Source organism: Podarcis melisellensis (assembly GCF_964234715.1).
Source record: "Podarcis melisellensis genome assembly, chromosome: 13".
NCBI lineage: Eukaryota > Metazoa > Chordata > Lepidosauria > Squamata > Lacertidae > Podarcis > Podarcis melisellensis.
The window spans coordinates 12,537,617-12,559,706 of NC_138545.1; the positions used below are offsets into that span (position 1 = coordinate 12,537,617).

General features: G+C 44.2%; 2 protein-coding genes across 2 annotated transcripts; both read left to right on the forward strand.

Annotated features, from left to right (window-relative positions):
- Window positions 1–1,367: 1,367 nt before the first annotated feature.
- Window positions 1,368–10,695, forward strand: LOC309354709 (vomeronasal type-2 receptor 26-like; the record flags this gene model as incomplete). Its single annotated transcript, XM_081884974.1, has 5 exons — window positions 1,368–1,585; window positions 3,710–3,887; window positions 7,141–7,350; window positions 8,245–8,371; window positions 9,542–10,695. The coding sequence occupies 5 exons, from the start codon at window positions 1,368–1,370 to the stop codon at window positions 10,441–10,443; spliced, it is 1,635 nt and encodes a 544-aa protein (XP_081741100.1). The 3' UTR covers window positions 10,444–10,695.
- Window positions 10,696–12,854: 2,159 nt separating this feature from the next.
- On the forward strand, window positions 12,855–22,018 carry LOC309355026 (immunoglobulin superfamily member 1-like). Its single transcript, XM_081885405.1, has 6 exons — window positions 12,855–13,096; window positions 15,610–15,648; window positions 16,080–16,376; window positions 19,267–19,563; window positions 20,403–20,519; window positions 21,545–22,018. The coding sequence occupies exons 1-5, from the start codon at window positions 13,066–13,068 to the stop codon at window positions 20,510–20,512; spliced, it is 774 nt and encodes a 257-aa protein (XP_081741531.1). The 5' UTR covers window positions 12,855–13,065; the 3' UTR covers window positions 20,513–20,519; window positions 21,545–22,018.
- Window positions 22,019–22,090: the final 72 nt, after the last annotated feature.

Sequence of the window (22,090 nt, forward strand, 5' to 3'; positions counted from 1 at the left end):
ACTGCCCATCTAGATCTGCCTTCTGTTCTCACAATGGCTAGCCAGATGCCTGTGGGAAGCGTGCAAGCAGGAAATGGGCACCTCAGCATTCTCCTTGCCTGTGATTCACAGCAACTGTCATTCAGAGGCATACGGCCTCTGAGGCCAAACCTGCACTATTCATCTAAAGCCAGGCATAGGCAAACTCGGCCCTCCAGATGTTTTGGGACGACAACTCCCATCACCTCTAGCTAACAGGATTAGTGGTCAGGGATGATGGGAATTTTAGTCTGAAAACATCTGGAGGGCCGAGTTTGCCTATGCCTGATCTAAAGCAGTAACCACTCGAAGGATGCGGGTGGCGCTGTGGCTTAAACCACAGAGCCTAGGACTTGCCGATCAAAAGGTCGGCAGTTTGAATGGGGTAAGCTCCCATTGCTCGGTCCCTGCTCCTACCAACCTAGCAGTTCAAAAGCATGTCAAAGTGCAAGTAGATAAATAGGTACCACTCCGGCGGAAAGGTAAATGGCGTTTCCGCGCGCTGCTCTGGTTCGCCAAAAGCGGCTTAGTCATGCTGGCCACATGAGCTGTATGCCGACTCCCTTGGCCAATAAAGCAAGATGAGCGCCGCAACCCCAGAGTTGGCCATGACATGACCTAATGGTCAGGGGGTCCCTTTACCTTACACCACTCGAAACAATCTTCCCCCAAATAATTCTGTGGTTGACAAGATCTCTGGGAATTGTAGCTCTGTGAAGGAAACAGGAATCTCTTAACAACTCTCAGCACCCTTAACAAACTACAGGTCCCAGGACTCTTTGGGGGGAAGCCGTGACTGTTTATAGTGATATGATACAACTTTACGTACATAGTGCAGATGGGGCCTGATAGTGGAAGTGAAACATAACCATCAGGGTTAGCTATTAGCACCCCTGTAATTATCCAAATCATTGTCATTTATTTGCCTGGACAAAGCCCCAGACGTCTCTAAAAGAAAAGGGAAAAAAGCAAGAAACAATTTTATTATTTATACCCCATCCATCTGGCTTACAGCACATAAAAAATTGTCTGAAAACAAATCTGAAATTGTTATATAAACCCCTAACAGTGTCACTTGGAGCTATGGTTCCAGAGCTCTGTCTCTCTGAACTGGGCAGTTTCTTCTTTAAGTAGGACAGGCCATGCTTCAGATAAGTGTCACTAGATTAGTATCCAATGTGTGCTTCTGTTCTCCAGTTGATGCTCAAAGTAAAGTGCATACATGCCACTTTAATACATGTATTGGCAGAATCAGCTGTCCTCCGAGCCATGTCATTTCAACCCAGGGTGATGCTGTCCTGAGACACATCTTACAGGAGCCTTTACCACCAGGAAGCTGAGGTTCTGCGATGTTGCTGCTGTTGTTGCTGTTGCTGCTGCTGCTCTCTCAGATGGTGCACAAAGGAAACTCTGTGAAGTGCACTGGAAACAATCCCATTCATGTCCCATCGGAGTGGTACCAACCTGGCGAAATCCTCATCGGTGGGATTGCCTCTCACACAGTTTACATTTTGCCCAATGTGTCCTTCAAGGAACACCCTTCTAAAGACTGGGTTAAATTTCCATTGTAAGTCGTCTTCTTCTTCTTCTTCTTCTTTTCTTCTTCTTCTTCTTCTTCTTCTTCTTCTTCTTCTTCTTCTTCTTCTTCTTCCTATTATTTAAAAAATAAGGATATAGAATAAAGAAAAACATGAATAAATTAACAAGTGTCAAAAGAGAAGAAAACAGATATTCAGGACTGAAATCAAAGAACAGGTTTCCATAACAAATCAGTGGTGGGGCCAGAAAAGTACTGTATTTTTCCATGTATAATGCACCCCCATGTATAAGACGTCCCCTATTTTGGGGGACACAAATTTAAGAAAATGGGGGGGTGGCCCAGAGTTGTTGAGCTTTCTTCGGGGGTGGGGGAATGCTGAAAATCACTAACCCAAATGAAAAATGCTGACAATCGCTCGCGTTGACGAAGCCAACATGTGCCTGCCCGCTCACAAACAGGAGACGGCAATCGTACGCCCCTTGCTGAAGAGGCAGCCAATCCTAAGCAACCTTTGCCGCAGCAACCAATCACCCACCCAATTTCTGCAGCACCAGCCAATAAAAAGCAGCACTTGACACAGCCATCAATCACCAACAAAATCGCCGCTGACAAGCTCCTGCTCACAGCTGCAACCAATCACTCATTCCCCCCCCCCCCGGCACTATCTGTGTATAAGACAAGCCCCGTTTTTTAAACATTATTTTACAGTAAAAAAACATGGTAAAGTACGGTGTATTTCTAGGTGTGTGAGTCCCCATCCCCCCATATTAATATTTCTGAAAGAAAAAAATAGCAGTATATGTTAATGACAGGAGCCCAGCAATAGAGGAAGGCGAGTGGGAGGGAGAATTCATTTTGTTTGTTTGTTTGTTTGTTTGTTTGTTTGTTTGGAGAGGGGTAGCATTTCCCCAACCTGCCTCACCTTTGCTGTCACCTATGTACCAAAATCAAATAGAGCACATTGAAGTTCTGAGTAATGAAAAAGGGTTTACGTTATGCTGAACCTTATCGTGACAATACCTAATCCTCTATTAGTGCAAGATCTTTATCATATCCAAATAACAAAGTTAGAGGGTCCATTGGTAAGATAGAACTTGTTGTTACTTTAATGTCAGTTATTGTATCCCCCCCCCAAAATATATATATATATATTCTGATTTTAGGATACATCCAGAATATGCTACAACCTGGCATTTGCTTCTTTGCACCTCCTATAGGCATCACTCGCTATATATGGTCATGACTTGATGGTGTTAAGAACAATAACTTATAAAAGCTTTTCTTAAGGATTACACTGACTGCTCTCTGGGGAACATTTTGAGGAATTCGTATTTTTATTTTTTCTCCCCCTGCCCACAAAGCAGGCTAGTTCCAGTAGGTTGGGGCTATCCCATTTCCAGTTGGGTTTTTTTAAAAAAAAATGCTTGGAAAATCAGTAACCACTCCTTTTATTATTTAGTCAGTAGAAAGTGTCATATTTCTGCCCAACAGCAGATATTCAAGGTGCCTTACAATAACAGAAAATTGCAATGCTGTTAAGACTGGAGATGTTAGGGAGTAGACTTTTTGAATGCAACACATGTTTTGGGATTCTTCCCATTTAGGGGTGCAGTCTTGGCAAATCTCAAAATAAGGAGAAGGAGGCAGGGATTATTATTTTTAAGCAAACTCCACTATAAATAATATTTGTCATTTCTTACTGCACAAAAGCACACAGTACGGCACACACTATGCAACTATATGGGCATAACTGAGCAGGAGATGACCATTGTCCCTTTCCCTCATTTTCAACGATGCTCCTACATTTCATCACCACCTTAGGTTCAGGCATCTGAATCTCTTACAGCACCCTTCCCCAACCTGGTGCCCTCCAGACCACAACTGCCACCACCCTTGTCCACTGACCATACTATATGAGGCTGATGGGAGCTGTAGTCCAAAGCATCCAGAGGGCATCAGGCTGCAAGGGGTGTCTTAGAGGCACAACGAACCATTTCTGTGGTACCATGGTGAATTATTGTATGGCTTTATTTACAGAGTGGTGACAAAGTTCTACCAGCACATCCTGGCCATGGTTTTTGCTGTAGAAGAGATCAATGAAAATCCCAGCATCTTGCTTAATGTCACTCTTTGATTCCACATCTATGACAGCAATTCCATTGCAAGGATGACCTACCGGGCCACGTTGGACCTGCTCTGCAATTCACTCCAGTTCTTCCCGAACTATAACTGTGGCATCCAGAAAAAGCTTGTGGCAGTCATCGGAGGACTTAGCTCTACTACGACCGCACACATGGCAAAGGTCTTGAGCCTTCACAAGATCCCCCAGGTAGGGCATTCGGCTGTGGGGATTTCCTCTGATCTCATACCCTTCCCTTTTCTTTCTGGTAGCATGCTCATTAATTAGAAGCAGGAGGAAGAATAATGCTGGGTGGGGTTTGAGAGAAAATGAGATATTTGCAGAGAGGCACAAAATGGAGCTTTGAGCATATGTCTTTTTATAAAGGGGATCTCAAGGCTGCCCGTTTAATATTCATATTCATCCCAGAAAACTGTCTTGCCTGCTTTATCTGACAGAGGTTCATGGCAAACTGAAATTTGCTGTCCTGATGTTAACTTAGGCTGCAGTATGCATGCTTACTCTAGAGTATATATAACAGATAATAATAATTCCAGGGTTGTATGCGTTCTGCTCTGCAACTCCTGGAACAATGTAAGAGCCAGAACACGGTAAGCTCCTCATTCCCACCATCGCATGTCTTTTCCTGAAGGTTTTTGTTCTTTTGTAAACCTTGGAGTCTGTCACGGTCCAGGTTACAGGCAGTCAGAGTCCCGGCTTGGTATGTCGGGAAGCAGGAATCAGCAGTCCAGGGTCAGCAGTCCAGGGGTCAGGAAGCCAAGAGTCCACGAATCAGAAAACCAGGAGTTAGGACGCCAAAGGTCCAAGAGTCAGGAAACCAGGAGTCAGGACACCAAAGGTCCAAGAGTCAGGAAACCAGGAGTCAGGAAGCCAAGGGACCAGAGTCAGGAAACCAGGAGTCAGGAAGCCAAAGCACAGTTAGGTGGGTAGTGTGTTGCTGTGGTAAAGAGCCAGAGGGAAATGCTTGTCTTATATACCCCTCCCAGCCCTTGCCACCAGGTGCTACGAGTTTTCTGTCAAGCCTCACCTGTGCAGCCACGCCTTGCCCTTCCAGGCCAAACTCAGGAAGACCCCAGTCCTGCAAAGCCCTACCAGTCACAGGGCCTGGTTCCTGCACGCACTGACAGAGTCTATCCAAGCCTTCTACTATCTCCTTTGACATCACCAAAATAGAGCCTCCACATCATTTTGTGGCTCTATTTTAAAAATAGAGTAATAAGAATAAATAAATAATCAAAAGTATAATATGTGATGAGGTGCTTCTTCTATTTCACCTCTGAAATTTCTGCCATCTCCCCTTTCCTCCCTGCCCAGCTGTCATATGGCTCATTTGAACCAGGAGTGAGTAGCGAATCTCATTTTCCTTCCTTTTACCTCATGGCTCCCAATGAAGCACTTCAATATCAGGGAATTGCCCACCTACTTTTGCATTTTGGGTGGAGATGGGTAGGTCTCATCACTATAGATGATGACAGTGGAGAACATTTCTTGGATGCTTTGGAACCAGTTCTTTCCCATTTAAGAATCTGTCTGGCCTTCACAGAAAGAATTAAAAAGAATATGAGGATGGCCAGCATAGCAAAATTTTTCGAGCACATTCTTAATGATACCCCACTTTTCATGAAAAGCAAAGCCAATGCTATTGTTGTATATGGAGAATCTACAACCATGCAGGGGGTCGCAACTATTGTGTGGTTGACAATGGAGTTTATTCCTCTAATACGTCCTGATTCTGTAGAGATGTATTCTGCAGGAAAGGTGTGGATTACAACAGCCCAAATCGATTTCACATTTAGTCCTTTCCAAAGGTTTCTTGATATGCAAATGTTCCATGGTTCAATCTCCTTCACAATTCACTCTATGGAAGTTCAAGGTTTCCAAGAATTTGTTCAGGGTGCAAACCCTTATTATGCATACGGAGATGGTTTTATCAAGGATCTATGGGAACAAGCATTTATTTGCTCTGTTTCAAACTCCTCTGAGTCACCAAACATCACTGACACATGTACCGGAGAAGAGAGTCTGGAGAATCTTCCTGCACCTTATTTTGAAATGAGCATGACTGGCCACAGCTACAGTATCTACAATGCAGTCTATGCGCTGGCACATGCCATACATAATATGTACAGATCTAGATCCAGTCACAGAGCAATGAAATATGAAGGTAACCTGAGACATCTAAATATGGAACCCTGGAAGGTAATGTCTCCCCAGTGTCCCTGAATGTCATGTGGTTTGGTGTGAAATGTTCAGCTTAGGGATGGGAGAATCCATCAATTTCACCTTTTCTCAGATGCACATTTTTCCAGTCTTAAGTTCCATTCACCATAAGTTTGCAATAATAAAAAAGTCTTCATGAAAGTTAATCAGCATTATAGCATGCATCTCCCCCCTTTTTTTGCAAATGATTTCCCCTGACAGAATGCATTCTGTATGTAATTGTAATGGGAATTAGGGTTGCTTGTGCGTAAATTCCAAACTGCTCCGAGCTGGTAGTATAGCTAGACCTTTCCCCGGTTTGACAGCCCTAAAACACGACTGTCTCAGTCACTGGCAGAATCCGTCAGTGGGCGTTTCCTAAACTTCCTCCAACATAAGAATTCCTTAACAGACAACCTCCTCCTCGCTTCTCCGTGTGGAAGCCTTCTGCGCAGAGTGGGTGTGCCAAGCGGTGGTCCTGCACTCTCCTCACTGACCTCGCTGGAAGAGTCTCGGAGCCTCCCCTCCGAAGTACTCTCAGCCTCTCCTTTCTTCCTGGTGTCACCTTGGTTTCCTTCCCCAGCGGAAGCTCTCTCTCTCTCCTTGCTGGTTCCCTCTCCGGCATCATTAGGGAGCCTAACCTCTCCACTCGGCTCCGATGTCAGTTCCCTGACAGTAATGTACACAAATATATTCATTTTTGCACATACTTTCCCCTAATGTACATTATGGGAGGAACCGCATTGCAAAATTCAAGGAAGAGCAAATTTAGAAGAAAAGCTGTGTTTCGAATTACAGTCATACCTTGGGTTACAGATGCTTCCGGTTGCGTTTCTTCGGATTGTGGACCGCCGAAACCCAGAAGTACCGGAACAGGTTACTTCCGGGTTTCGGCAGTCGCGCATGCGCAGAAGCGCTAAATTGCGCTTTACGCATGCGCAGATATGCCGAATTGCAACATGCACATGCGCAGACACGCCGCTGTGGGTTGCAGACACTGCAGGTTGTGAACGTGCATTCCGCATGGATCACGTTCGCAACCCAAGCGTCCACTGTACATGTTATTTTAAGAAGTGTGATTTAGGGAGATTCGCATTAAAACCCAAATTAAACTGAATTCCCCATCCCTATGACTAGCGTGCCATGTTACAAAATTAACTGGGGGGAAATATATCATTGAGTGTATTCCAAGACTTAAAAGGTTCTTCAATTCTCTCGTGCGAAGCTCCACTCGTTTCTTCAGAGGATCGCATTCAACAACAGTGCTGGAGATGAAATCAGATTTAATGAACGTGGAGAATTAGAAGCTGGTTTTGATGTTACCAACTTGATCACTTTCCCAAATCAATCCTATGTCAGGATCAAAGTAGGAAGTCTGGATCTTCAGGCTCCTCCAGAGAAAGTGTTCACCATTGATGAGGAAAAAATCCAGTGGCATGGAGAATTCACCAAAGTAAGACAATAGCTACACTCCCTCTCTAATATGAAAAGAAAGGTTATCCACCAGCAGCACAATCTATGAATCTATTCAGATTTAAGCCCAAGTTCAATGGGGCTCATTCTCAGGTCAGTGAGTAGAGAATTACAGCGTAAAATGGGTGGACAACAGATTTAAAGTGGGTGAAATGAAGCATTTCTTTACCTTTGCCAGGTAAATTTTGTTTGTTTGTTTGTTTCTTAATTAAGTAGCACAGAATGTTGTGGTGGCAACTAGCGGTGATGATCATGAAGAGAACTACAAGGTAATAAGGATTAGAAAGAATAATTAGGAGGTTTAAACGAGCAGGGTGAGGCTGTTTGCAAAAGGGTTTCAAACATCCGTGTGTCCTGAAAAGCACCATCAGCATCTGATATCGCTATGATGTTAGATGATTGACAGATGGACAGTCGCACCCACATTTGATTGACAGATGGACAGTCACCCTGTCCCATTTGGCCTGCTAGGAGTGGGGAAATAACCATTTGACCTGCCAACCAGAAAAGATAAAATGCCATCATTTAATAGCAGCAATTCACTTGCTTAACCTCTCTAACCACCAAAGGAATACAAGCGAATAGCAAAAAGGACCCACAGAAGTGACACTGACACAAAACCCCACACATACACTCAGTAGAATAGAAGCATTGCCACCCCACCCACCATTCCCCACTCCACCCCTTTCCCCCTTTTCTTCCTAATGTACCACTAATGTCTCAGCAAATGAAACTGATCTGTAAAAAATGTAACTTGAAAAAAGAGAAACTGCATATACTTTTATAAACCAAGAAATCTTAAAAAAAAAACAATAAACACCAGCTGGTGAAAACAAAATACCATTTCCCCCAGTCTTCTGTCGTTTATGGACAGGTGCCCCCTGTCTCATTGTGCAATGACTGCTGCCAACCTGGTTATCAGAAGATCACAAAGGAGGGTGCGCCATCTTGCTGCTACACCTGTTCTCCATGCCAAGAAGGGAAGATTTCGGCTCTGGAGGGTAAGGAACAAAGAGCACGGTATTCTCAAGCAAATGAAAAGTGAGAACCAAAGATGTCCGGAGAAAGGAGAGTTGAATTTGAACAGGCACTCAAATCTCACCTCTGCATAGAGAGAGCCACTGTTCCTCAACCCCAGAACTCCCACCTGTCAAATCAGAATCATCATCATGAGAAGACATGTGGTAAGGCAGGGATGAGGAACCTGTGGCTCTCCAGATCCTCCTGGACTCCAACTCCCATCTGGCCCAGCCAGCACAGCCAATGGCCAGGGGTGATGGGTGTTGTAGTCTTAAGATCTTCAGCCTTAAGATCTTCCAAGGAAACCATGCTGGCTATTCCACAGGCAGCTGATTGTCACTTGGTGGTTGGGGCATAGTGTCCTCTTTTGCCACTAGAGGTGAAGCGGGAAGTGCTGCCAACACTGCCCGCTCTCTGCTGCTGTGTGCCCTTCCAGGCAGCACCGGTTTGCGTGAGATCTCACCCCAAATGGATGCAATCTGGCCCAAAATCTGCACCAATGGTGGTAGCGCTTTTCCACTGCTAGCAAAGGCAGCGAGGCAAGTGGGGCACCCATAGAAGTGGGGGTCTTCTAACACCAGATGCAGCAGCCTCACCCTGCCTAATGGCTGGGCCAGCTCTTCTTGGTGGCAACACAGAAGTGGACTTTCTTGGTAGCAGCACCCACCCTTGTACCCTCCCCTGAGTGGTTTGAGAGGCAGCTACAGTAACCAGCTTTAAATGCCTCTTTGAAAGCACATATTCTTACATAGGCTTTCCTGGTGTCAGATTCCTTTTTTTTTGAAATCTAAGGTAAATATTGGCTTTCTGTTTTCATTTAAGAAGTTTTATTTTATTGTATTTTAATATGACTTCATTCATCCTCATCCTGATTATATTTCGTGTAAACCACTACGAGGTTTCTTTCTATATGGATTTTACAAATCAACCAACGTAAGCACACCACCGGCAATTGGATAGTTCTTCTGGCATGGGTTATCCTGCTGGATTTAGCAAGTTATCTATCAAGTTAGCAGGAAGGCAGGAATTCCCACCCTATCCCAGTCACCCTACAGCTATGCTTGTAACAACCAGGGAAGTCCCTGGTCAACTCTACAAAGATGTAAATATATGAATTGTCACTGAGACTTTTCAACTCCTCCTTTTCTCAGACACGGACTCTTGCTTCCAGTGCTCTGAAGATCAGCATCCAAACGAGGCTCAAAATCGATGCATCCCTAAGGTTGTAAGTTTCCTCTCTTACGAAGAACCTTTGGGGATCAGCGTGGCTTTGTTTGCCATCTCTTTTTCCCTGGTAACTTCCTTAGTGTTGGGAACTTTTATTAAACACCGGGACATGCCCATTGTCAAAGCCAATAACCGGAGCCTCAGCTACACTCTCCTTGTCTCCCTCCTGCTCTGTTTCCTCTGTCCGCTGCTATTCATTGGCCAACCTGGGAAAGTGATTTGCATGCTCAGGCAAACATCATTCAGCATCACCTTCTCTGTGGCTGTTTCATCAGTCTTGGCCAAAACCATGACAGTGCTTCTGGCCTTCTTAGCCACTAAACCAGGTTCCAGAATGAGCAAATGGGTGGGGAAAAGGCTAGCAACTTCCATTGTTCTTTGTTGCTCCCTTGTTCAAGTTGGCATTTCGACAGCATGGCTGGGATTGGCTCCCCCCTTCCCAGATTTTGACATGCACTCATTGGCAGGTGAGGTCATAGTGGAATGTAATGAAGGCTATGCCACCTTCTTCTACTGTCTGCTGGCCTTTATGGGTTTGCTAGCTGTCGTCAGCTTCACTTTGGCTTTCCTAGCCAGGAAGCTTCCAGATGCTTTCAACGAAGCCAAGTTTATCACCTTCAGCATGTTGGTTTTCTGCAGTGTTTGGGTATCCTTCGTTCCAACCTACCTGAGCACTAAGGGGAAATACATGGTGGCAGTGGAGATCTTCTCCATTTTGGCCTCTGGGGCTGGACTGCTGAGCTGTATCTTTTTCCCCAAATGCTTTGTCATTATGATGAGGCCTGAGCTGAACAATAGAGAACAGTTAATAAAGAGAAATAAATAAATGACCTGAAGTGCCACCTGTCTCTTGTCATGTCTTCACACAGAAAGAAGCATGATGCAAAAACACTGCAGTTAGGCACAGCACCAAGAGAAGGTGTCCCAGACTATAGCCCTATTAGGCAGTCTGTGATGACTTTCCTCCTCTGGTACCAGAAGTTTTCACTTTTTAGCAATCTAGGGCAGACCAAGGGAGCCAATGCTGCCCTCTCAAATTTGGTATTATTCAGTTTATTGTCAGCTAACCTTCATAAGCTAACTTTAAAGCACAATGGAGGAGGGCCATATTCCCTCATTTGCTCTCCTTCTTGGGGGCCACTCATCAGTGGTCAGCAGGACTGGAGACAAAATTGGATGGAAATTCGCCCAAATCTACACTACCAACACAGGTTGCCATATGTCTGGATTTTCCTGGACATCTCGACAATTCCTGCTTAAACAGTTTCCGACAGCTGAATCCTGGCTATGTCTGGGAAATTCCAGATGTATGGCAACCCTAATAATTAACAAACAATTATTATTGCTTCCATCTTGTGCTGAAGTGACTTCAAAGCAATCCATTACAGTCTGTGGCATTCTAACAGGATGGCCCCTCTAGAATTTGTCACATACACACACACACACGAATTTATAACTCTGTCTGTGCTTGGCTCCCCAGAGCTTAAATACACACATCCTTTCAAACACCTGCATTTGGAGAGGATCCCTAACTTGGCATGGGGGGGGGGGGAGAAGACCTGAAATACAGGACAAAACTGCAACAATACAGGACTTATCATTTTACATTGCAATATGGGACAATCTTGTATTACACAGGACAGGGGACAGCTCTAGCTAAGATGGAAGGGCTCTCAGCATTAACACCCCAACAGATCTTGCTTCTTGATTAGTCCCAGCTTTTGATCCATTGTCTCCCAAGATAGACGGGTGACAACAATAGGATCTAGCACAGATCAAGCATGTCTCTGCCTCTCCAGCTTCTCAGCCTGCTTTCTGCTCAGCTCACTCACAACACAATCTCCTAAAATTCTCTCCAGCTGGCAGTTAGGTGAGAGGGGGGAAGCCCTATGGCACAGAGCAACTTCTTTGGTTATGCTGATGAAGGTACTTAAGTGGCCAGCAATGACCATTGGTTTAACAATATAATCCTCTATCTGCTTTTAACTCTTCCTAGATACTAGACCTTAAGAATTCCAAGGAATTCAGGGTATCATACAGACTCACCCCTCCAAACCTACAGCAATACTGTCTGAGCCAAACCATACAAGACCTAAAGAATTTGTGTTGGGACCTGAGGTGGGGGAGGAACCTGGATCCTAACATAAAACAGAATGTAAAAGACCAAGCAGGGAAACACTGACAGCCAGGTATTAAGTGTGTGTGTGTGTGTGTGCGTGCGTGTGTGTGTGATGGGCTTCCTCTTCATATGTACCTTTATTAATTTCATTTGAAGTCCAACAAGGTCTCAAGTCAAATCTCAGGTCTCAAAGCACTTAAATCGATGCAGTCCCAAAGCATGACTATAGTGAAATAGAAATAGGTTCTGGGTGCCTTTTCCTTCTGCATACTTCCCTGCTGCAGTCTTATGGTGGGGCTTCTGTCACGGCTTATTATCCTCCCCTTAAGCATCCCTGTTTATTATTCTTGTCACTGTTGGTAATTTTCTCTCTTGCACTTCCTTCCAAAGAAGCCCAGGGCAGCAAACAACACAGCGATAAAACAACACAGATTTTAAAATAATCAAATTAAAGCATGTAAAAGCAGTTGCATATCCTCACAGTTAATAGCTTCAAGGTATACACTTTTCAAAGCATTCACCATTAAAACAGGCATTTTGTATGCATCTTCTATATGTTTTGTGCATTGAAAATACATCCCATAGTCTACAGAAGTGCATCATCGTACTGGGGGTTGTGTTCTGATCCACAACAAGCATGTTTGGAAGCATAGGATTAAGGCCGTCCTCTGTGGGAAAACAAGTCAAACAAATTCCTACTCCATTCCAAAGTGCAAGGTTTGGTTGACCTTGGTCTGATCCAGCACTTTGACATTCTCACATGCCCTGGATCTACAGCTGTTATGTAGAACTGTCTCAGTCAGTGAAGGTTGGTGCCCATTGGGGCTGATTGGGCAGAAAGCAAGGAGACCACCAGTAGGTGGAGTCAGAGTCTATTGCTGGAGAAGCCAGAGCCAATAATAGATGGTGATAACTACATTGAGACTAAGGAGGTAATGGCTGACAGCCAGTGACAGCTAGCTGGAAGTAAGGCATCAGCCAGCTGATGGCAAGCTGAGCTTGGTGGAGCAATGTCCAGTTTACTGGGTGTAGCAATAAAACAGGAAATACTAAAGTGGTTGACAGCTCATACTGTCTGCTGACTCTTCCAATTTGGGCAAGCCATTTCCAGTTTCTCTTTTGAGCAGTAAGTTCCCATGGTCCAGCAGCTGAGATCAGTTTAGACTTCCCAGTAAGGTGATTGTGAAAAGACGTGCTTCCCTGCTCTGAGCTTCTGTAGAAGACTCTTGTAGAGATTGCCTTGGAGGGGAAGACCATATTCAAAGCTAGAGATATCGAAGGAGAGTTTCCAAGGAGGTGGAATCAAGGTGGAGAAAGACCCCTCTTGACATGGAAGTCCTTTTTCTCGTTCCTGTGCTAGGTATGTCTTGATACTTTCTGATAACCCCAGCCTCTGGTCTTGCTCTCCTCTGCTCTGTCCACTTACCATATCTGAATAGAGAAGCATTGGCAAGAATGAGCGATAACAGCAGCAACAAACACACCAGCTGCTTCAGAGGAAAAGGGTGTGGGCAGTGGTGCCTTGTATAGTTGCATGCTAAAAACTCATCAGTGTGGCCAGGCGAGAGAGTGTGTGTGTAATGTAAATTGATGTATAATTAATCTGAGCTACTGATTTGTGATGCATTTTGTACTTATTTCAGGAATGAGATGTTATTGTTGCTTTTATGTTTTTCACAACTACAATGATTTATTTTCTTTAATGTTGGCTGTATATGATTTTTTTTGCAAACAAATACATTGCCCCAAGACATGATCTTAAGCAGTGGTCTTCAACTAGTCCAGACAGAAAATCCGAGCCAGGAACATGGGACCAGCTTTCACATGTTCATTTCTTATTTATACTTAGTAGTATCTCTTTGATTCCTGGAGGTTTTCTCTTGAATTAAGCTGTGGCTTATATTGAACAAGAGGAAAAGTCATTGTCTGCATTTATGCTTGCATTATGTTGTCACTTACGGTCATCTCAACTTTCACAATCTTCCTGTTTCCTCTTCCTCTCCACTCATACTGTTTTCTACATTCTCTCTACATTCTCAAACTTTTTTGTACTTCAGCCTTCTACTTCAATTCACCTGCCATTGTTGCCTTTTTATCTCCCTCTTCTTTCTTTGCTAACTTTCTTCCATCTTGTGTCATCTTCACTGCTGCCTTTAATTCACCTATCTGTCATTTAGGTCCTCTCCTAATATCAGCTTTCTTGAAATAAAAATGCACAGGGTTTCTGGGAAAGTTCATCACCCTCAGCAACCAATACAGACGCCAGTTGCTATTTGTTGCTCCTTGGTTGACGTTTGAGGAAACTTCCCAGATTCTGCTATACTGAAGCAACATATTCTTGTAGTTCCATAACAAACAAACTAAACACTTTTCTTTCTTTTTTTTCTTTTTCTACATAATGCCATTTTATAATTCTTTTTAAAGCAACTAAATAAAGCTAACCATTCCAAATCAACACTGAAATATTAAAGATGCAAACTTACTTGAGAACAGGTCCAATTAAAATAAATGGGCCTTACTTCTGAGTAGACATGCATAGGATTTGTATGTTAATTTAATTATGATTAACTAAGGTTCTCTCTCCCTGGTCAGCTGCATTTCCTTTCCCTTTTCTGTAAGTTTTATTTTCTTTTTGACACCTTCTGTGGATGCCTTTTTTTCCCTTTCTCACAACTGCCGGTCTGCCTGCCCTCTCCATGTATCAACTTTCCTGAACTCAGATGTACAGAAAATAAATCTGATTTTTCTCTCTCTCAGTACCCTCACAACATAAAACAGGCAGAAGTGAAGAGGGGAGGAGATATAAAAACTGCAATAGGACTGAACATAGGTAGAGTTCAGGCATAGCTACACAAACCAACAAACACATTTCATCTTATCCAGTATTTTAGGCATTTTTGCCTATTAAGTTCAGCTAGAATCCCCACACCATTTTCCTCCAGCCCAATCCTTCTGTTCCAAGCAAATAGAAGACGCTGAATAGCAGTCCTTACTGGTGAATAAACCCTCACATCTCTAGAATTGGGGCTGCCTGGATTCATTGCTCCATGAGTGTTTCACCACCAGCAGCTGCAACCATTCCAGTGCTTCTTTTCTATACAGTTGAGTCCTGTGGCTTCTAGGCTTCACACCACAAACAGCTTTATATGATTCAGTGAGGCTGCAATAGTCAGGTAAATAGCCTCTTCTCAAGCCAGGCAGCGTGTTTCCACTATGTGGGAGCAAGGCTGGGCTGGTGCAAAATGAAGAGGGAACTCTTTCACATAACACACCTTCCAAGTGCCCTGGAAAAAGAGGCACATCCCGTATTTTCTCACACAACCTCTGCGGCCATTTTGGGTGTCGTGATCTGTCACACTCTCACCTCAAAGAAACACTTTTCCCGGGGCCACGACCCCACACAGCTCCCCAAAACTCATGCTTTGGAGGCACTGTACAATATCTCACGAGGCGCATGTCATGTGAGCCTCCCAGGAACACGTCCTGGAAGATACACATTCCAGTTTTGCATCAGAAGAAGTTGGAAGGTAAGACATAAGAAAGGGGAATAAAAGACTGCAACCTCCAGGTTGGACTGAAGGGTTTGCGTGGTGAAGGCAGTTTTGCTGTGACCCGCCTGGCGTGGCCGTGCAGCCGACCTGTGGGTACAGACCCACTGGCTGAAGACCTAAGCCTAAGGTCTAAAGGGATATATCGTTGCAGCCTTCTTGAAGCTATGCAGGTCTGGGGACTGGTCAATGCTTGGATGGGAGTCTACTTAATATGCTCCCTTGAGACAAATATAACATGTAAATAATCTTCAGATCAAATCAGTTCAAACTTCCAGGCCTATTTAACCAGTTCCATCCCTCCTTTTTTATTTCTTTCTTTCAGTTTTCCTGCATCTTGTTCCGCAGCCAGCATCATCTGCAGGTAACATTCCAACTTCTTCCCAATGAGTTGTTTATGTGGAGAAGACCAGAGTGTCTCTAGAGGAGAATCCTTGTCACTTTTGTGCTCTTTTAGCAACCCAGCACCCCCTCCAGCTGCTTTGTGGTTCCCCCAATTATGCTAGTAACTTCACTCTTATACATGGGTACTTTCCAGGAGCAAACTGTACCAAACTTACAAATCCCAGTGCCACTTCCTCCCCCCTTTTGCAACACCACTGTGTATTATTAAAGCGAAGTCACCCTCCAAGTGTGAATCCTTATGTAGGTAAAATGAAACATATACCCATGTGTGGGGTGGGGTGGAGTAACCTGGAACAGGGCAAGGCTAAAACAGAGCACCCCACACTGTGACAGTTCGTTTCGGGTTCCACTTGTTTGCCTGCCACTGAGATCCCTCTGCTTTTCTTCCAGGATCTCTCCCTCCCCCCAAACTCTCGGTACAGACAAATTATCCTGAATACTATGAAGGCGAGAGGGTTGTGCTCATATGCTCAGCTTTCCTAAACAGGATGGTGGAGGGATACAGGTTCTTCGATCAGGATGGGCAACAGATTCTCAAAATGGCTGCCGACCCTTATCAAAAGGGCAGACTGATTTTTAGGGCTGAAACAAGCAAGATGGGAAATTACAGCTGTGATTACTGGATGGGGAAAGCTGGTACAGAGGTCACATCTGCCCGAAGCAACTCCATCTCCCTACAAGTGAAAGGTAGGTTTCTAGTTCCTGGGACGTTGGTGGCCTGTTCCAATGCTGAAAAGCCTTAGAGATGGTCTGTCTGATTCATTTTCTTCTCGTCTGCCACTTGCTACATCTGGTGCCCCCAATTTGATGTCCTCTGACACCCCTCTTGATGACTGACAAGGGCCCATGCCCTCCCAGTTTTATCATTCTTTCTTTTTTAAGTGGGTTGTTTGGCTGGGGGTGTCCTCATTGCTAGATGGTGGCCTGTTTCTTTTGTTTGTGCTATCTACACAAGTAGATATTCTGCATGCCTTTTTGGGGGGGGTAGAGTTTCTAGACATTGTCCGTTCCTCCCCTGTGAAATGGGATTTGTTGTTGCTGCTGCTGCTCATGACTAAGAAATTGTCATTTCCCAATGTGAGCCTGGACCCAGAAAGTCTGGGGACCCCAGTGTTGGAAAACTACAGCCTTGCTCAGGGTGGAGTAAAGGTTGAGGTAAAGTTAAAGATACCCCTGACCATTAGGTCCAGTCGCGGACGACTCTGGGGTTGCGCGCTCATCTCGCTCTATAGGCCAGGGAGCCGGTGTTTGTCTGCAGACAGCTTCTGGGTCATGTGGCCAGCACGACTAAGCTGCTTCTGGAGAACCAGAGCAGCGCATGAAAACACCATTTACCTTCTTGCCGGAGTGGTACCTATTTATTTATTTGCAATTGACATGCTTTTGAACTGCTAGGTGGGCAGGAGCTGGGACTGAACAATGGGAGCTCACCCTGTCACGGGGATTCGAACTGCCGACCTTCTGATCAGCAAGCCCTACCTAGGCTCTGTGGTTTAGACCACAGCGCCACCCCCATCCCAGGGCAGGGTAGGAGTGGATAAGTATGCAGAATATAAATGACATGATTAGCAAATCACAGCTTTAAAATAAAGAACAAAATAAATGCCTTGGGTGGGAGGTGGCAGCCATCAGCTTAATCTTTCCCTCCCTAGAAACAATCTCAGCAAAAATCAGGCAAACACACATATTAGCTTTCAGGTGGGGGAACCTCTCACTGTTATCTAACACACTATAAGGAGGACCCTTTCTGTACTTTTGTAGCCCTGAAAGTGTAGAATGAACAAACGTATTGCAAATGCACTCATTTGCTGCAAAAAATAAAGCAAAATAATAATAATAACCTTTTGGAGAAATTATAGCTTCAGGTGGCTGTGTTTAAAAAAAACACAGTGCAGAAGTGTTGTGCCTGCAAGGTGCCCCCGTCAATATGATGGATGGGAGGAAGCTCTGCTGTATATATATGTGTGTGTGCTTCTCTAACCGGAACAAGCTCAATGGCCTCTGCATACTGAGTATGACTTAGCTGAATGACCCTTTTTATGTTTTCAATTTTTTTACTGCAGAGAAGAGAAACCGAGTTTGCAGAAAGTTTCCCGGCCACCCAAATAAAAAATGTTTAGGCAATTACTTTCATTCTTAGTTATCAGTTTTGGTGAAAAGAAACTAAACTTGTTGGGTAAATTTGGAAATGAGCAGCAAAACCACTAAGTGGCAGCAAAGGCTAGGTTATGCAACCTGAATTCAAATTTCCGGGTTGTTTGTTGCCAACTATTTAATGAGCCCAAATAAGCCGTGTTAATTAGCTATTCTGAGTAGTGCTAGCTTGAATAAAACCCTCAGATCCCTTTCATCGTATGTACAAAGTTGGATAGGAACATTTTAGTGCAGGAGTGTGAACATGTTGGGAATGTGGGCTTGGGAGAACAAATCTTTGTTTGGAATTCTATCCTCCCATGTAATACCCAAAATCCTCCTGACACAGTGCATGTGGAAGGCGCTGTGGCACCGCTGCTGACAGCTGTAAGTTGCCCACGGCTCACTTCCATAAAGCACCATGCTCAACACTCAAGCCTGATAGACCTTTATCTTGGTATTGGATGCTAGCATCACGTTCTCCCATACCCTTTTGGAGAGGTGAGCCATTGCCAATACACTGATTATGGTGGAACCCAACGTTGTCTACCATCTCAAGTGTGTGGTCACCAGTGCTGATGCATGGAGTGCTGGCAACATCCTGACCCAAGACGTTGGTCTTTATCTGCGTCTTTAGGCACACTTTGCCCTAATCTATGTATTTTTGTACACATCTCTTGGCTACAGAACCACATTTCAAAATTCAGAGAAGTGTGGCTGTGTTTTAGTTTTTCTGTCATTTTAGAAAGTGCAAATCAGTTATGTTCACCTTTATTTTTATTTATTTTTTAAAATGTTTTTATTAGTAATTTCAACATAACATATCAAAACATATCATATTCATTATTTTTCCCCTTCCCCCCCTCAACCCCCCCAAGACTTCCCTCAGCTCTTCTCTCTGATTTCTCAACCCATATTATTCTCTGCATGTTATAAAATTATACAAATCCTCACATTATCTATCTACCATGTTATCAATCAATAAACTTGTGTATGTATATTCAAAACCTGCCAAGGAGTCCAATTCATTTTGTTGTCTTTTTAAGTAATTTGTGAAAAGTTCCCATTCTTCTTTAAAGTCACAGTTGTCCTTATCTCACAGTTTGGATGTCAGTTTGGCCAGTTCTGCATAGTTCATAATTCAGAGAAGTGTGGCTGTGTTTTAGTTTTTCTGTCGTTTTAGAAAATGCAAATCAGTTAGGTTCACCTTTAAATGGGAACTAAATCACATATCTCCTCCACTCTTCAGTTATTTCATTGCAAGTCTAAAATCTGTTGTCTAAAAATGCTTCCCTGCCCTCACCCTATCTCTCTCTCTTCCCACCCTCTCTCTCCACCCACCCAACCATTGCAAGCATACTTCAGGGTGGAGGAGTTTAGCTAGCCGCTGTCTCTGTGTTACACGAAGCAATCTCAACCCTGGGCATTTATCTTTCTTTCCCAGAAGCCCCAGAAGCCCCCTCCCTCTCTCTAAACCCCAGCCTCCTTGAGTACAACCTGGGAGATAATGTCAGCCTTGTGTGCTCAGCTCCGCCTGAAAGAAAGGAGGTCAAGGAGTTCCAGTTCTATAGCGACAAAGAGGAAATATCAGTTGTGCCTCCATATGGCAATGTCTACACTCACAACATGAGCATCATGGAACCCAAAGATGTGGGAAGCTTCACGTGTGGCTACGTAGTGGAGCTCTCTGGAAGAAAAGTTATTTCAAAGAAGAGTAATTCTGTCACCATTGTTCAAACAGGTAATCTCTAGAGCTATCTATCTATCATCTATCTATCACCTATCTATCATCTATCTATCTATATCTATCTATCTATCTATCATCTACCATCTATCTGTCATCTATCTAATATATTTATTTACCTGCCTTTAGCCAATAAAGGCTCTCAGGGCTGCTTAGAAAATAAAAGATCAATATTAAGATGGGCCCTGCCCTCAGACTTACAATCCAAAAATTAAAAAGACACGACATGCAAAGAAAAAGGGAGTCAGAGGGAGAAGGAAATTCATGCTGAAGTAAAGGTTCTTAAAGTTGCAGATCTTATTGCGAAGTTAACAAAAGGAATTCTTCACTGGTGGCTCCTTGCTGTCTTCTTGTAGATAAAGAACATGCTTTGTTTTGAAGCACTCTTCCTTCACAGATAACATGCGAGAGCAGAGCCAATGCCCAGCCAGGAGCCAGGGCAGCTTCTACCACACAGTTATTTCCCAGACATGCTGCTTGAGTTGCATCTGACAACCCCCACTGGAAATGGTTCCTTCCATCACAGATGCACAAACCTTTGACTGGATTTTTCTAGCTGGCTGTGGGGAAAGCAGGGAATGGGGCAATGCTATCTCTCTTGCAAATCTATCTTCCATAGATTTGGTTGCGAGATCAGGAATTGATAAGATAGGTAAATCACATGGTGAGATTCTGTAGAAATAACACTCGGAGAGTCTGCCAAAATGACTAAGAAGCATTGGGTGGCCCAAACCAATATCCACAAAGTCTTATCTGATTCTGAATAAGAGAACCCAACTTGGGTGAAATGTGGCATCTTTTCATTACACTCTGTAACCAGAAACTCTTTTTCTTAGTCAACGGGAACTTAGTCAACTTTTCCAGCTGGAAACGGATGGTGGCCATTGGTGGTTCCTTCTTCACCATCAACAGCCTCATCTTCCTCATCTCCCATTTGTGTTTTTAAACCACAGGTAAGTGAAATGAGTAAACATTTCCTTTTGAACATGTACTTTGGAGCAGGTGTGGCCCAATACATTTTTTTGTGGTTGAAGTAAGGGTTTAAGATCATTCAGTTTCACTGAAAACCACTGTGGTGTTAGATGTGTGATGGTGGCCTTGAGACTTTCCGAGACTTGAGCCTTCCATCATGCAAAGCAGAGATGAGGAACTGTTGCTGGACTATGTCCCCTACCATCCCAGATTATTGGCTTTGCTAGCTGTTGAAGTCCAGCAACATCTGGGTGGCAACAGGTTATCCATCTCTGATTGAGCCCAGAGTTGTCTTCCTTGATTGGCCATGATATTCCAGATCACTTTCTCACCACCTGTGCAGGCTGCGGGGAGTGGGGGCATTGCCTCTGAGGCTTTCTGTGTGGCAAAGGATTCAGGATCATGACATAGGGATAGTTATATCTAAACCATTGGGACGTGGGTGGTGCTGTGGGTTAAACCACAGAGCCTAGGACTTGCCGATCAGAAGGTCAGTGGTTCGAATCCCCGAAACGTGGTGAGCTCCCATTGCTCGGTCCCAGCTCCTGCCCACCTAGCAGTCCGAAAGCACATCAAAGTGCAAGTAGATAAATAGGTACCACTCCAGTGGGAAGGTAAACGGCGTTTCCGTGCACTGCACTGGTTCGCCAGAAGCGGCTTAGTCCTGCTGGCCACATGACCCGGAAGCTGTACGATGGCTCCCTCGGCCAATAAAACAAGATGAGCGCCGCAACCCCAGAGTCGGCCACAACTGGACCTAATGGTCAGGGGTCCCTTTACCTTTATATCTGAACCAGCCTGGGTCCCACCACCTCTTTAGCAAGCTTCACATTATTTATTTATTTATTTATTTATCCGAACTGGTCCCATTCCCAAAGCATTCCACCTCAAGCATCACAACACTGGGAGTTAGGGAGGGAAATGGTTGGTCTGGGTTGCATCTTTGCCTTGATGTTATGATCCAGGGAAGCCTCTCATCTCTTGCTATTTTTAAAATCCTTTTTAGGTCTCCTCTTCAGGTGACTGTAATAGTCCTCTTTGCCTGACTGACGGCAGTCCGACCTCAGCTGTTCATCAACCCGATTCTGGATTCATTCACCAAATGAGCCAGTTTCCCCCATAAATCACATAACCAGGAGGAAAAATCTGGATCCATCGTCCACAAAAGAGCACAAACAGAGGGCTGGAAACCAAATTCTGGGTTTCCAGAACTTGCAGTGGAAACATTTGCAGTGGAAATCATTTTGATTGCTCTGTCTTTATAGGTTTTATCACATATTATAAGTGACTTGCTGCAGCAATTGTTTTAGGGGAGGGGGGGGATTGATGGCTTCACACAATCATTTTGTTGTGTAAACCTGTCACAGGAATGAGGACCTTCTGGCCCTGCAGTGTTTCTGAATTTCAATTTCCATCAGCTTCAGTCAGTTTCCTGATCCCTGCTCTAACATGCGGACCTCCCCCCCACTCCTTTTTTAAAAATGAAAAGACAAAAACGAAAAACCAATTCATCGAAACAACAACTCAGGTCCTTTCAACCTTTGGGACAATT

Bases quoted from the DNA above. Each gene is read 5' to 3' on its own strand.
- LOC309355026 (XM_081885405.1), top strand. From the start codon at position 13,066: ATGGAAGTCCTTTTTCTCGTTCCTGTGCTAG. The intron at 13,097-15,609 runs GTATGTCTTGAT...TCTTTCTTTCAG, and splicing joins TTTTCTCGTTCCTGTGCTAG to TTTTCCTGCATCTTGTTCCG. The intron at 15,649-16,079 runs GTAACATTCCAA...CTTTTCTTCCAG, and splicing joins GCAGCCAGCATCATCTGCAG to GATCTCTCCCTCCCCCCAAA.